The sequence below is a fragment of the Helianthus annuus genome, chromosome 13, assembly GCF_002127325.2.
Source record: "Helianthus annuus cultivar XRQ/B chromosome 13, HanXRQr2.0-SUNRISE, whole genome shotgun sequence".
NCBI classification, from domain to species: Eukaryota; Viridiplantae; Streptophyta; class Magnoliopsida; order Asterales; family Asteraceae; genus Helianthus; species Helianthus annuus.
The window spans coordinates 48,400,152-48,411,412 of NC_035445.2; the positions used below are offsets into that span (position 1 = coordinate 48,400,152).

An 11,261-nucleotide genomic window follows, 5' to 3' on the forward strand; every position below is an offset into this window, starting at 1 on the left:
TCAAATACGAATGAGTTATTAGATAAAGAAAATAATACTATTATACATATACGTAAAGTGCTAGCCTTACCAAATTTGCCCTTTATCAACTTTGTAATGTACTTCAGACAGTTTTAAAGCAATTCTAAAATTACAAAACCAATCAAGTTTATGCCTTTGAGAATCATTAAATAGTAAATTTCGTTAAACGCTAAAATCAGTTTTTAAATAGTAAATTTAGAGTGGTTGTTATTTAAACTTAATAGAAAATACAATTGAAAGTTTATGTAGGTTAGACAACCCAAGTCAGTTATGTAGCTTAAGGAATGACAGGAATGTCAAGAAGTTATCAACTTGGTGAGAAGGTCAAATGATAAGGATTCATGGCTTTGGAAAGTGGACAGACACAATGATTTCTCAGTTTTGGCTGTGAAAAAGGCTATCATTTCAGATAGGGGAAGTAGCAACCTACCCAAATTCGAGTGGAGCAATGGGTGCCTATTAAATGCAATATTATGGCGTGGAGAGGAAACTTGGATAGACTGGCTACCAGAGTTAATTTGAGAAGAAGGAACGTGGATATTCCTTCGGTTATGTTCCTTTTTTGCGACGATTATGAGGAAACGGTGGATCATTTGTTTACAGCTTGTACAATGGCAACTCGGGTGTGGACGGCTTTAGGTGCTTGGTGCAAAATTCCCCCGATCTTCGCGTTCGAGTTCAAAGATTTGATGGATATTCATAATTCTATTCAGGGGGGAAATGAAGAAGATTATGCATGGTTTGGTTATTATCTCTTGTTGGTGTATCTGGAAAGGAAGGAATGAGTTGGTTTTTAAGCAAATCAATAGAAGTCCTCAAGAGATTCTGTTAGAGATTAAATTGAAAGGTTTCGGATGGGTTAAAAATAGATCCTCATGTAGAAATATAGAATGGAAGGAGTAGTGTAAATACCAATGTATATGTTGTAATTTTGCTCTTTGCCTGTTTGGGTCGGAGGTGTGTTTTAATAAAGTTTAATTTAAAAAAAAAGTTATTTAAAGTTGCCAAAAATACAATTAAGTAACAACATAACTGAATCTAACAAACAAACATAAAAGACAAATAACAAAACATTTATAGAAAACAACCATCAACTTTCCCATTACATTTCTTAATCAAAACTACATTTAGATTAAACTTTTCAAAAATAGAATTAAGTAACACCAAAAGTTAATCCAACAAACATACCAAAACATTTCTAAAAAAAACCATTGACTTTCCATTAGGGTGAAGGGGGTGCTCACCTAATAGGTGAGTCCCCTCTCTTACGTCAAACCAATCCCCGTGTGCCACGTCAACTCCCCTCTTAAACTCCCCTAACACCCCCATTTGATGGCGCCACTCCCCTCTTAGGTGAATTGGTTTTTTTAAAAAAAAAAAAAAAAAAAGGAAAGAAAAGCATTGATTGGCCAACACATCCCTCTCTCCTCCCCTCTCTCCGGCACCTCCCCACCGCTTTCATACCCTCTCTCTACCTTACCGCTTTGATGGCGGTGTCTTACCGATCGTGGAAATGGGCCACCGCATGGGGTTGCCGAAGGCACCCCGTGCACCCTTACATTTCTTAATCAAAACTATATTTAACAACCCCCTATTTAACCACACACTAACTACATCACTAAAATCTTAGTCATTCCACATTTTCTTCTCATAGGAAAAAAAACCCATTGACTTTCCACTACATTTCTCTCAGTCATTCCACATTTTCTTCTCCTAGGAAAAAAAACCATTGACTTCCCATTACATTTCTTAATCAAAACTAATATTTAACAACCACCTATTTAACCTCACTAATTACATCACCAAAATCTTAATTATTCCACATTTTGTTCTCTATTGACTCATTTTAACCACACTAATTACATCATCACCAAAATCTTAGTTATTCCACATTTTCTTCTCTTATTGACTCATAAAAATTAACATAAAAGGGGTGTTGTGACAACTTCCTCCACTACCACAAACTAGTCCACTCGCTTTCTCCTCCATTAAACAAAACTAAAGTGAAAGCAAAAAAAGATCTCTCTCTCTCTCTCTCTCTCTCTCTAAGTTTATTATTCTCCAAGAACATCACTTCAAAACCTCACAATTTCACTAGATTTTCGATCATCTAGCTTAATTCAGACGTCAACTTATCACCGCTCGCTGTTCCTTCTCGCATTTCAACCGTGTGTTTGATTCTTCATCGCGTAAGGTTAGTTTTCGCTTCTTAATCTGTGATTATTTTGTTCTGTTCGTTCGATTATTAGTTTGACCTAGTGTAGATCTGTGTTCAAATGCTGTAATTTTGCACCGGTGTAGCTGTAGATCGAATTGATTGATTGATTCATTGCTAAACCTAATCGGAATTTGTGAATAATATTGTTTGTGTTGTTGAACATCAGTTGTTGTGTTTTGTTAGGTTATGATAATAGTGTGAATGTGATAATATGTTTGTTAGGGATTGAATTGTGTTAGGTTAGGTTTGAACTTTTGATTGATTTCAGTTTTTGTGAGTGATGGATTGAGTTGAAGAAGGTTGAACCCTAGGATTGAGTAAGAGTTGAAATAGATGTTAATTTGATGTAACTATTTATGTAAATTCAGTTTTTGTTACTTTTAGAAGTTGCGTAAAGTTGTTTCTTCTTGTTCATTTTGGGGCAAATGATTTGAATGTTTTTAGTTTGTGTTTTTATCTTGTATATATGATGATTGATTGATGATAATTATGTGGATAACAAAACTGTGTGATTGATGACAAGAGATTAAAACTAAATGCTCAAACAGTTACGCTACCGGTCTCAATATAAGCAATGGATCTGTTTTAGTAACAGTCTCAAGATTCATTTGTACACGGAATATGGTTTTGAGATAGTTCTTAACAAATGCTCAAACACTAGAGGCCCATAATATATTCAAGTCACAAGTTTCTGATCGTTAGCAATAAAATCAATCAGTTATTTTTCTATAGAACTTTTATTTCAAGTTTTCTTGAAGTTGAACTTACATTTTTGCAGCCAATGTTTAACAAAAGTATGTATTTAATCTTTTGTTCATATTGACTAATTGAGCTATGTTTTGTTTAATATTCCAAAATATGAACCTTTTGTATTCAGAACACACTTTGCGGAATACATTGAAACTGAATAATCTCATGTGAAGGAGTTCACCGATTGTTACTGGATTTTACTTTGGGTTCCGTTTCTTCTGTGAAGTATCAGAAAATATGCGTTCATGGTGGGGTAAGTCATCATCAAAAGAAGCAAAGAAGAAGACAAACAAGGAGGGTATTATCGACACGATTAGAAAATTTAGAATCCCTTCTGATAAAAAGTCAACCAGCAGATCCGGTGGGTCAAGGAGAGGCTGCAGTGACACAGTTTCAGAGCTCGGGTCACTATCCAGGGTCGAGTCTAGGTGCGTTTCACCTTCCAAAGAATCCAAACTTGTAGCTAGATGTCAAAGTTTTCAAGAAAGACCGCAGGCTCAACCACTTCCGCTTCCCGTTCTTCACCCGGCCCGTGTGGCTCGAACTGAGTCGGGAATCATAGCATCTGGGAAACCAAGACAGGAAAAGGGGTCCAAACCGTCACCGTACCTTACACTTCCACATACTGGATACACACGGCCGAAGCCCGATGCTGCAGATTTCGATGGAGCGGAATCTGTTTATAGTGAATGTTGTAGTGATAGTGATGATCCACCTGACTCGAGCCAGCTTAGCCCATTGGCATCTGATTATGATACCGGAAGTCGAACGACAGCTGGCAGCCCTTCCAAGTAAGCTTATTTTATGTGAAATTTTAAAAATGGGGAAATTACACTTTTCGTCCTTTATGTTTATACCAAATTTTAGTGGATGCCCTTTACCTTTAAAAACGTCAGGAATCATCCTTTATGTTTTAAAAACATTGCACAGTCTATCCTTTGACACTAACTCAGTTAAAATTTTCAGTTAAGTCTGGTCATATAAGGGTAGTTTAGTCTTTTTTTACGGTGTTTAAAGAGAAAATGGGTGTTTATATCTCTTATTTTTTTCTATTCTTTTTGTTTTATTTTTAATATATATTTTAAATAATCGGCTAAAAAGTTGCCCAAACTAAACTGAAAATTATAACTAGGATAGTGTCAAAGGACAAACTGTGCAAGGTTTTTAAAACATAAAGGATGATTCCTGACATTTTAAAAGGTAAAGGACATCTACTGAAATTTGTTATTAACATAAAGGACGAAAAGTGTAATTTACCCTAAAAAATAGTATACATTAATGTGTTGATAAAATAACTATTTTTTTGTTTTTGTTTTGCTGAAGTATGATTATTAAGGATCAGCTGCCAGCTATGAAAAATTACTCTCGAGATGTAGCAAAACAACAAGACCATCTTTTCGATAACCATACATCTTCTTCACCTTCTAGAAGAAAACCGTTAAGCAGTCACGTTCCTAATCCTCCTGTCCCATACCACGGTGCAGTCTTCAGTGCTCCCGACAGCTCGATATCAAGCCCATCTAGGAGCCCATTACGAGCATTTGGAACCGACCAAGTCATAAACTCTGCTTTCTTCAACACAAAGCCCAATCCCGATTTCCCTTTCCTTGGATCGGGCCACTGTTCCAGTCCCGGGTCGGGCCAGAATTCGGGCCATAACTCTATGGGTGGTGACATGGCTGGCCTATTTTGGCAACCCAGCAGGGGTAGCCCGGAATATTCTCCACTTCCTAGTCCTAAGATGACGAGTCCGGGCCCGAGTTCTAGAATCCATAGTGGGGCGGTCACACCACTTCATCCAAGAGCCGGTGGTGCAGCTGAAGATGTGAAACAAAAAAGTCACCGGCTACCGCTTCCTCCGGTCACAATTTCGAATTCTCTACCTTTCTCTCAGTCGAATTCGGCAGCAACGTCGCCTTCTGTACCGCGAAGTCCTGGAAGGTCCGATAATTTACCAAGCCCTGGCTCGAGATGGAAGAAGGGGAAGCTGCTGGGTAGAGGCTCGTTTGGGCATGTTTATGTTGGCTTCAACAGGTATGAAATGGGTTGATTGTTGCTTCGTTTTTACTTTTAAGTACTTTGTGTTTTTGTCATAGTTATCAAAAGCGGTCGCTTTTGGCGCCTAAGCGATATTTCTGGGCGAAGCGAGTTGAATGCGCTCCTACTTCCTAGGTGTTTTGAGCGCAATGATAATTAATCCTTTTTTTTTTAATTTGTAAATTCCTCATTATCTGCAGTATTTATAGGACTATTGGCAACTGATTATATCACTCAATGTTGAATTCGGTATGCTGAATTAATCATTACTACTCACAGAAACTGCATATCCTAAATATATGGCTAGCTACTTTTATCCTATTTTTTTGCACGGCTAAAAAACTTTCATTAGAATCCGGCAAACAAATACAACAGGAGCTAGCAAGTTACTCTTATCCTAAATATATTAACAGCAGTTTTTGTTCTCTGATTTAGTTCTGTATTTTCCAGTATTTATTTTTAATTAGTTAATTCTGAATTAGTTCTCTAAGTTCTAGTTTTTGTTCTCTGATTTAATTCTGAATTCTGTTGTCACATTATTGTTTTGGTTTTGAGTACTTTATTCCCTTAATGAACTTTTTAATTTTTTTGTTTAAGTGCGCTTTTTTTTTTCTCGGGCCCACGCTTTTTTTGCGCCTATCGCCTAGGCCCTAATCGGAGCTAATGCGCCTAGAGTGCGCTTCGCGCCTTTAATAACTATGGTTTTTGTTTTGTCTAGTTTGGGTGGGTCAGGTAACATGTCAGTTTTAAGTTCAGTTGAAACCCTTAACACTTTTATTTTTATAAATGATTTAATGTGTTATATACAATATACAATTACAAAGAATAAAATGCCATTTTGTCCCTGAGGTTTCGTCAGTTTTGTGACTTTCGTCCAAAGGTTTGTTTTTTCGCATCTGGATCCAAAAGGTTTGAAATCTTGCCACTTTTATCCGGCTCGTTATTTTTCTCCGTTAAATCAGGGGTATTTTCGTCTTTTTTGCTAACTTAAAGGGCAATTCAGTCTATGTAAAAAGACCGAATTGCTCTTTAAGTTAACAAAAAAGACAGAAATACCCCAGACTTAACGGAGAAAAATAACGAGCCGGATGAAAGTGGCAAGATTTCAAACCTTTTGGATCCAGATGCGAAAAAACAAACCTTTGGACGAAATTCGCAGGGACGAAAATGGCCTTTTAGTCAATTACATAACTTAATTATTACAATTTTCAAAGAAACAATTTAGATGGGTTTACATTTTAGCTTAACTCATTTGATCTGATAGAAGAAATTTAACACAACCCAAGTCGAGCTATTTGTATATATAAATGAGTCACCTCTAGTCTTGTCTAATGCTGGCTCTGGTTTGCATGGGAACAACTGCTTTAGGCAATCTACAGGTTTTTATGACATTTAGTTTGATACCTTGGAACCACACTAACATATCTGATGATTGGATTTTTATATAATATTTATTTAGTGTTAATGTCTAACCTGTTATCTGGCATATGTTGCTGGTGTAGTGATAGTGGTGAAATGTGTGCTATGAAGGAAGTTACATTGTTTTCTGATGATGCAAAGTCAAAGGAAAGTGCAAAACAGTTGGGCCAAGTACGTATATTAACGAATCTATTTTTCATATCATTTCATGTTTGCCTTTACTCACTGTTATATTTTCTCATTTTTGCAGGAAGTTTCTTTATTGAGCCGGTTAAGCCATCCGAATATTGTTCAGTACTATGGCTCTGAAATGGCAAGTTTCTTACCTCATAACTTATGTGTAAAATCAGACCGCTTTTCATTTTTGTTCTTGTTTGTCACGTTAGGAAAAAAAAAAAAACACTAAAAGGTGAAATACCAAAACGAATAAAAGTGGAGGGACTAAACATGTATATTACCAAAGTTAAAGTAGAGGGACCAAACATGTATATAAGCAAAGTTAACTAATAAGTAGAAAGCTTTATTAAAATAGAGGGACTAAACATGTATATCAAGAAACTTAAAAGTCGAGGGACTAAACATGTATAATGCAAAAGACTTAAACAAAGAGGTTGCCATATGGCACCTTGTGATTGGATATAATGAATAGCGAGACAAACTCACTTGCCTTTTAATATATATATATAATATAAAATATAATTTCTGTAGTGTAATAAATTATTATTATTTTTTTTATATCAGGTGGATGACAAACTTTATATTTATTTGGAATATGTATCGGGTGGTTCGATATATAAACTTCTTCAAGAATATGGACAATTTGGTGAGCTGGCAATTCGAAGTTACACCCAACAGATCTTGTCGGGGCTAGCATATTTGCATGCTAAGAATACTATTCATAGGTGAATAATTTAACACATTTGAAGCAAATCCTTTCATTTGTTCTTCAACATAACCAATATTTTGGGAATCTTGAAATTCATTTGCAGGGATATTAAAGGAGCAAATATTCTCGTTGACCCAAATGGCAGAGTTAAGTTGGCAGATTTCGGAATGGCAAAGCATGTAAGTTACTAAGTTTACGTTATCTGTTATCACTTAAGTTTAGTAATCGGTTACTAGTAAAAAAGAATATATAATCAAACAAGAAATGAGTAATTATATGTTTTGGAAGTGATTATATGATGTTGAACAAAAAAGATAACCAGGTGTAACAGAAAGGGCTATAGAAAGTAGGGATGAGCATTTGGTACTTCCGTACCGGTACTGGTAAAATACCGATTTTTACCTTCAAATACCGGTACCGTATCGAACATTTTCGGTACCCGCCAACCCATGAACACGACCCGTTTAGCACGCTTATAAGCCATTTGCTTTCCAATTGATGGGGTTGTGTTTCTTATTTATTGCCTTTTACACCCATTAGTCAATAACATATATTATAAAAACATACAAACTAACTAGAACTAGTATTCATCAAGAATTTCTGATACTCGACAAACATTGCAGATCACAGGGCAGACATGCCCATTGTCATTCAAAGGAAGTCCTTACTGGATGGCACCTGAGGTTAGCATATCACTTTTCCTTCGTCTCCAAAATTAAATAATAATATAAATTTACTTTATCTAATTTAAACATTGTCAACACAGATCATCAAGAATAGCAACGGTTCCAACCTTGCAGTTGACATTTGGAGTCTCGGGTGTACGGTTCTCGAAATGGCAACAACAAAACCACCTTGGAGCCAGTATGAGGGGGTCAGAACTCACAACTTAATCTTGCTTCATTCACAATCACATGATCTATAGACGTCCATCCCATAACGTTTTTTTGTATATTATATTTTGGGTTATCATAGGTTGCGGCCTTGTTTAAGATTGGAAACAGTAAAGAACTCCCGGTTATTCCAGATCATCTCTCAGATGAAGGGAAAGATTTTGTACGGCAATGTCTACAGAGGAATCCACTTCATCGTCCTACAGCTGCTCAGTTATTGGAACACAGTTTTGTAAAAAATGCTGCTCCGTTAGAAAGGCCGTTATCGTATTCCGAGCCATCCGATCCACCTACAAATGGGGTAATAATATCTCTGCTATATTATATATTATGCTTACTTGCTTATGTTAGTTTTTCCTTTATGCATGCATATTATCTTCATTACTTGAATGGCAATGTTTTTAGAGTAAAATGTCATTTTCGTCCCCGAGGTTTCGCCAGTTTTGTGACTTTCGTCCAAAGGTTTGGTTTTCCGCATCTCGATCCAAAATATTTTAAATCTTGCCGTTTTCGTCCGGCTTGTTAACTCTAATCCATTTTCTCAGTTAAGTCAGGGGTATTCCGTCTTTTTTGTTTAACTTAAAGGGTAATCGGTCTTTTTCACTTTATGGGTTAGGACTAAAAAGAAAGAGGGATTTGATTTATTGTAACCGTTGATTAATGTTTTTTCAGGGAACTGGTAGAAATCGACAAGCATTGGATTCCGATAGACTTGCTGCAACCCATTCGTTTAGAGTGCCAAGACCCACCTTTATTTCCAGGTATGACTCCCTACACACTTGCACACATAGTTGTTAATAGCGAATAGCGACAAGGGACCTATATGCTACATAGCGAATAGCGACAATTAGCGACCGCTATTTTATAAATAGTGATACACTAGAAAAAGAATTTTGAAAATTTTTAGATGTATATTATATCAAAATACCTTGGTATATATGCTATTTTACATGTATATTTAACAAAAACCTATAAATCCAGCTATTTTATAGCTATATCTAATTGCTATTTACATTAAAAAAAAACTAATTGTCGCTATTCACACTATTGGTCACTACGACCCAGATAGCGACACTTGGTCGCCTCGCTACATAGCGCGCTATAGCGGTCGCTATAGCTGCTATTGACAACTATGCTTGCACATGAAAGCAAATACGTCATTACATTACATTACGAGGCTTATACGTGATTATGCTTGTAGCGATGTTCAAATTCCAAGGAATATATCGTGCCCCGTCTCACCAATTGGAAGCCCACTTGTACATTCAAGATCACCACAACACCTCAACGGAAGGATGTCCCCGTCACCCATATGTAGCCCACGAACCACTTCAGGCACATCAACTCCACTAACCAACATTAACGGTTCTAAAATCCAATTCCATCATGTTAACCAATCGGTTTACCTCCATGAGATCTCAAAACCTACCAACATATCTTATCGTGAGCCTGTCCCTGATATGTTCCGAGCCAAGCGGCAGTTTGGTGGACACGCGGTGTTGGCTGATTCTGTATCCCATCTACTTCTAAAGGACAAAGTCAACTTTAAACCATCTTTGGATTTAAATCCATTGTGAGGTGCTCTGCTGCACATATCATTCAAATTCATTTTAATTGCAAAATGGGGAAAAGAAAAGACGTAAGTAAATCGGGTCAATAATGTCTGGGGGGTTTTAAGTTATGAAAAAGGCGGTAACGGGTAACTTATGATGGTATTAACATGTTATATCATCATTAATTCGAATACAAGAGTAGGAATTAGGAGGATTAATTAGGGGTATTTTATTTTATTTTTCTTGTGGAAAGCTGTACATAAAATGCAGAATCGGTATTGCATTTGGGTTTACTTTACTTTACTTGACACACTTTCTACATGTGAACTGTATCTATATATATCTATAATAACTATAACTATATATCTATTCATCTATTGGTGTGTATGATTTATATGCATCTACCTTGTACATTAGCATTTCAGAGGATTGACATATTTAATCAAGAACTCTTTTGTATGTGTAGATGATAGCATAGAGTAGGGATGAGATCGGTACTCGTATCGGACCAAATACGATAGTTTTGATGCCGAAACTTAGCTAACACCAAACTGGATAACGTATTGTATTTGTTTGGTTGATATAGGTGTGATATGGTGTCACTATATTTTCCAAACCGATAATGTACTATATAGTACCAATACCGAAATTGGGTAAAATTTAAATCGAATATTGTACCGTATATGTTTGGTTGGTACCAATACTCGGTATGAAATTTTCCATCCCTACATAGATGGTTAAACAAGTTATAGAGTTAAATGCCATTTTAGTCCCTGTGGTTTGGGCCATTTTGTCAGGTTTAATCCAAATGTTTCATTTTTCGCCTGTGGCTTCAAAAAAGTTTTACCGTTGCCATTTTAGTCCACTTGGTTAACTTCATCCAAGTTTCAAACCGTCATTTAAACTGTTAAAACCTGATTTTCAAACCATAAATCGAACCGTATAAATCTCAATTCGACTAAACCGACTGGTTTGGTTTGGTTTGGGTTCTTTAGACAACTTTAGCATTTTGGAAACTGTGGGTGCTAAACAAGTCATGTTCGCGAGTTAGTGTGCTTGTACCTAAGATAGGCGAGAACTATACATAAGTCACGTGCCACTTTTGTTGGAGACATGTTGGTGCACATCCAACCGGCCTTTTGCTTTGCTCGTCTTCTTCTCTGTTCTGCTCTGCTCATCAGTTGTTATGGTTCATGTCTCGGCTCTTTTGGTACTATCAGCGGGCGATAGATGGTTACAGAGGCTTGCTAACTTCTGCTCTTCATTGGCTTAAACAGGTTTAGGGTTCCTTTGTTTAATTTTTTCGCTAAAGTAGGTAAACTTATGCTTAAAGATTTTATGAACTATACTTAGGTTGTTGAGAACATATTATATTACATATTTTTTAAAAGGAAATTAAAGTGGAGGGAACAGTTCTTTTGTTAATTTTTTTCAGTTTTAACCCTTATAAAATAAAATAATATATATTTATCCCATTTAATTTT

The 11,261-nt window shown here is 36.2% G+C and overlaps 1 protein-coding gene across 1 annotated transcript; it reads left to right on the top strand.

Annotated features, from left to right (window-relative positions):
• Nucleotides 1-1,981: 1,981 nt before the first annotated feature.
• Nucleotides 1,982-10,177, top strand: LOC110885818 (mitogen-activated protein kinase kinase kinase YODA). Its single transcript, XM_022133535.2, has 12 exons — nucleotides 1,982-2,215; nucleotides 3,117-3,780; nucleotides 4,313-5,023; nucleotides 6,529-6,616; nucleotides 6,696-6,758; nucleotides 7,187-7,347; nucleotides 7,435-7,510; nucleotides 7,955-8,014; nucleotides 8,098-8,205; nucleotides 8,307-8,525; nucleotides 8,897-8,985; nucleotides 9,426-10,177. The coding sequence occupies exons 2-12, from the start codon at nucleotides 3,227-3,229 to the stop codon at nucleotides 9,799-9,801; spliced, it is 2,505 nt and encodes an 834-aa protein (XP_021989227.1). The 5' UTR covers nucleotides 1,982-2,215; nucleotides 3,117-3,226; the 3' UTR covers nucleotides 9,802-10,177.
• The last annotated feature ends 1,084 nt before the right edge of the window (nucleotides 10,178-11,261 follow it).

Excerpts from the sequence above, each read along its gene's own strand:
- LOC110885818 (XM_022133535.2), top strand. The coding sequence starts at position 3,227 with ATGCGTTCATGGTGGGGTAAGTCATCATCAAAAGAAGCAAAGAAGAAG. Across the intron at positions 6,759-7,186 it reads AGTACTATGGCTCTGAAATG|GTGGATGACAAACTTTATAT; the intron begins GCAAGTTTCTTA and ends TTTTTATATCAG. Across the intron at positions 7,348-7,434 it reads GCTAAGAATACTATTCATAG|GGATATTAAAGGAGCAAATA; the intron begins GTGAATAATTTA and ends ATTCATTTGCAG.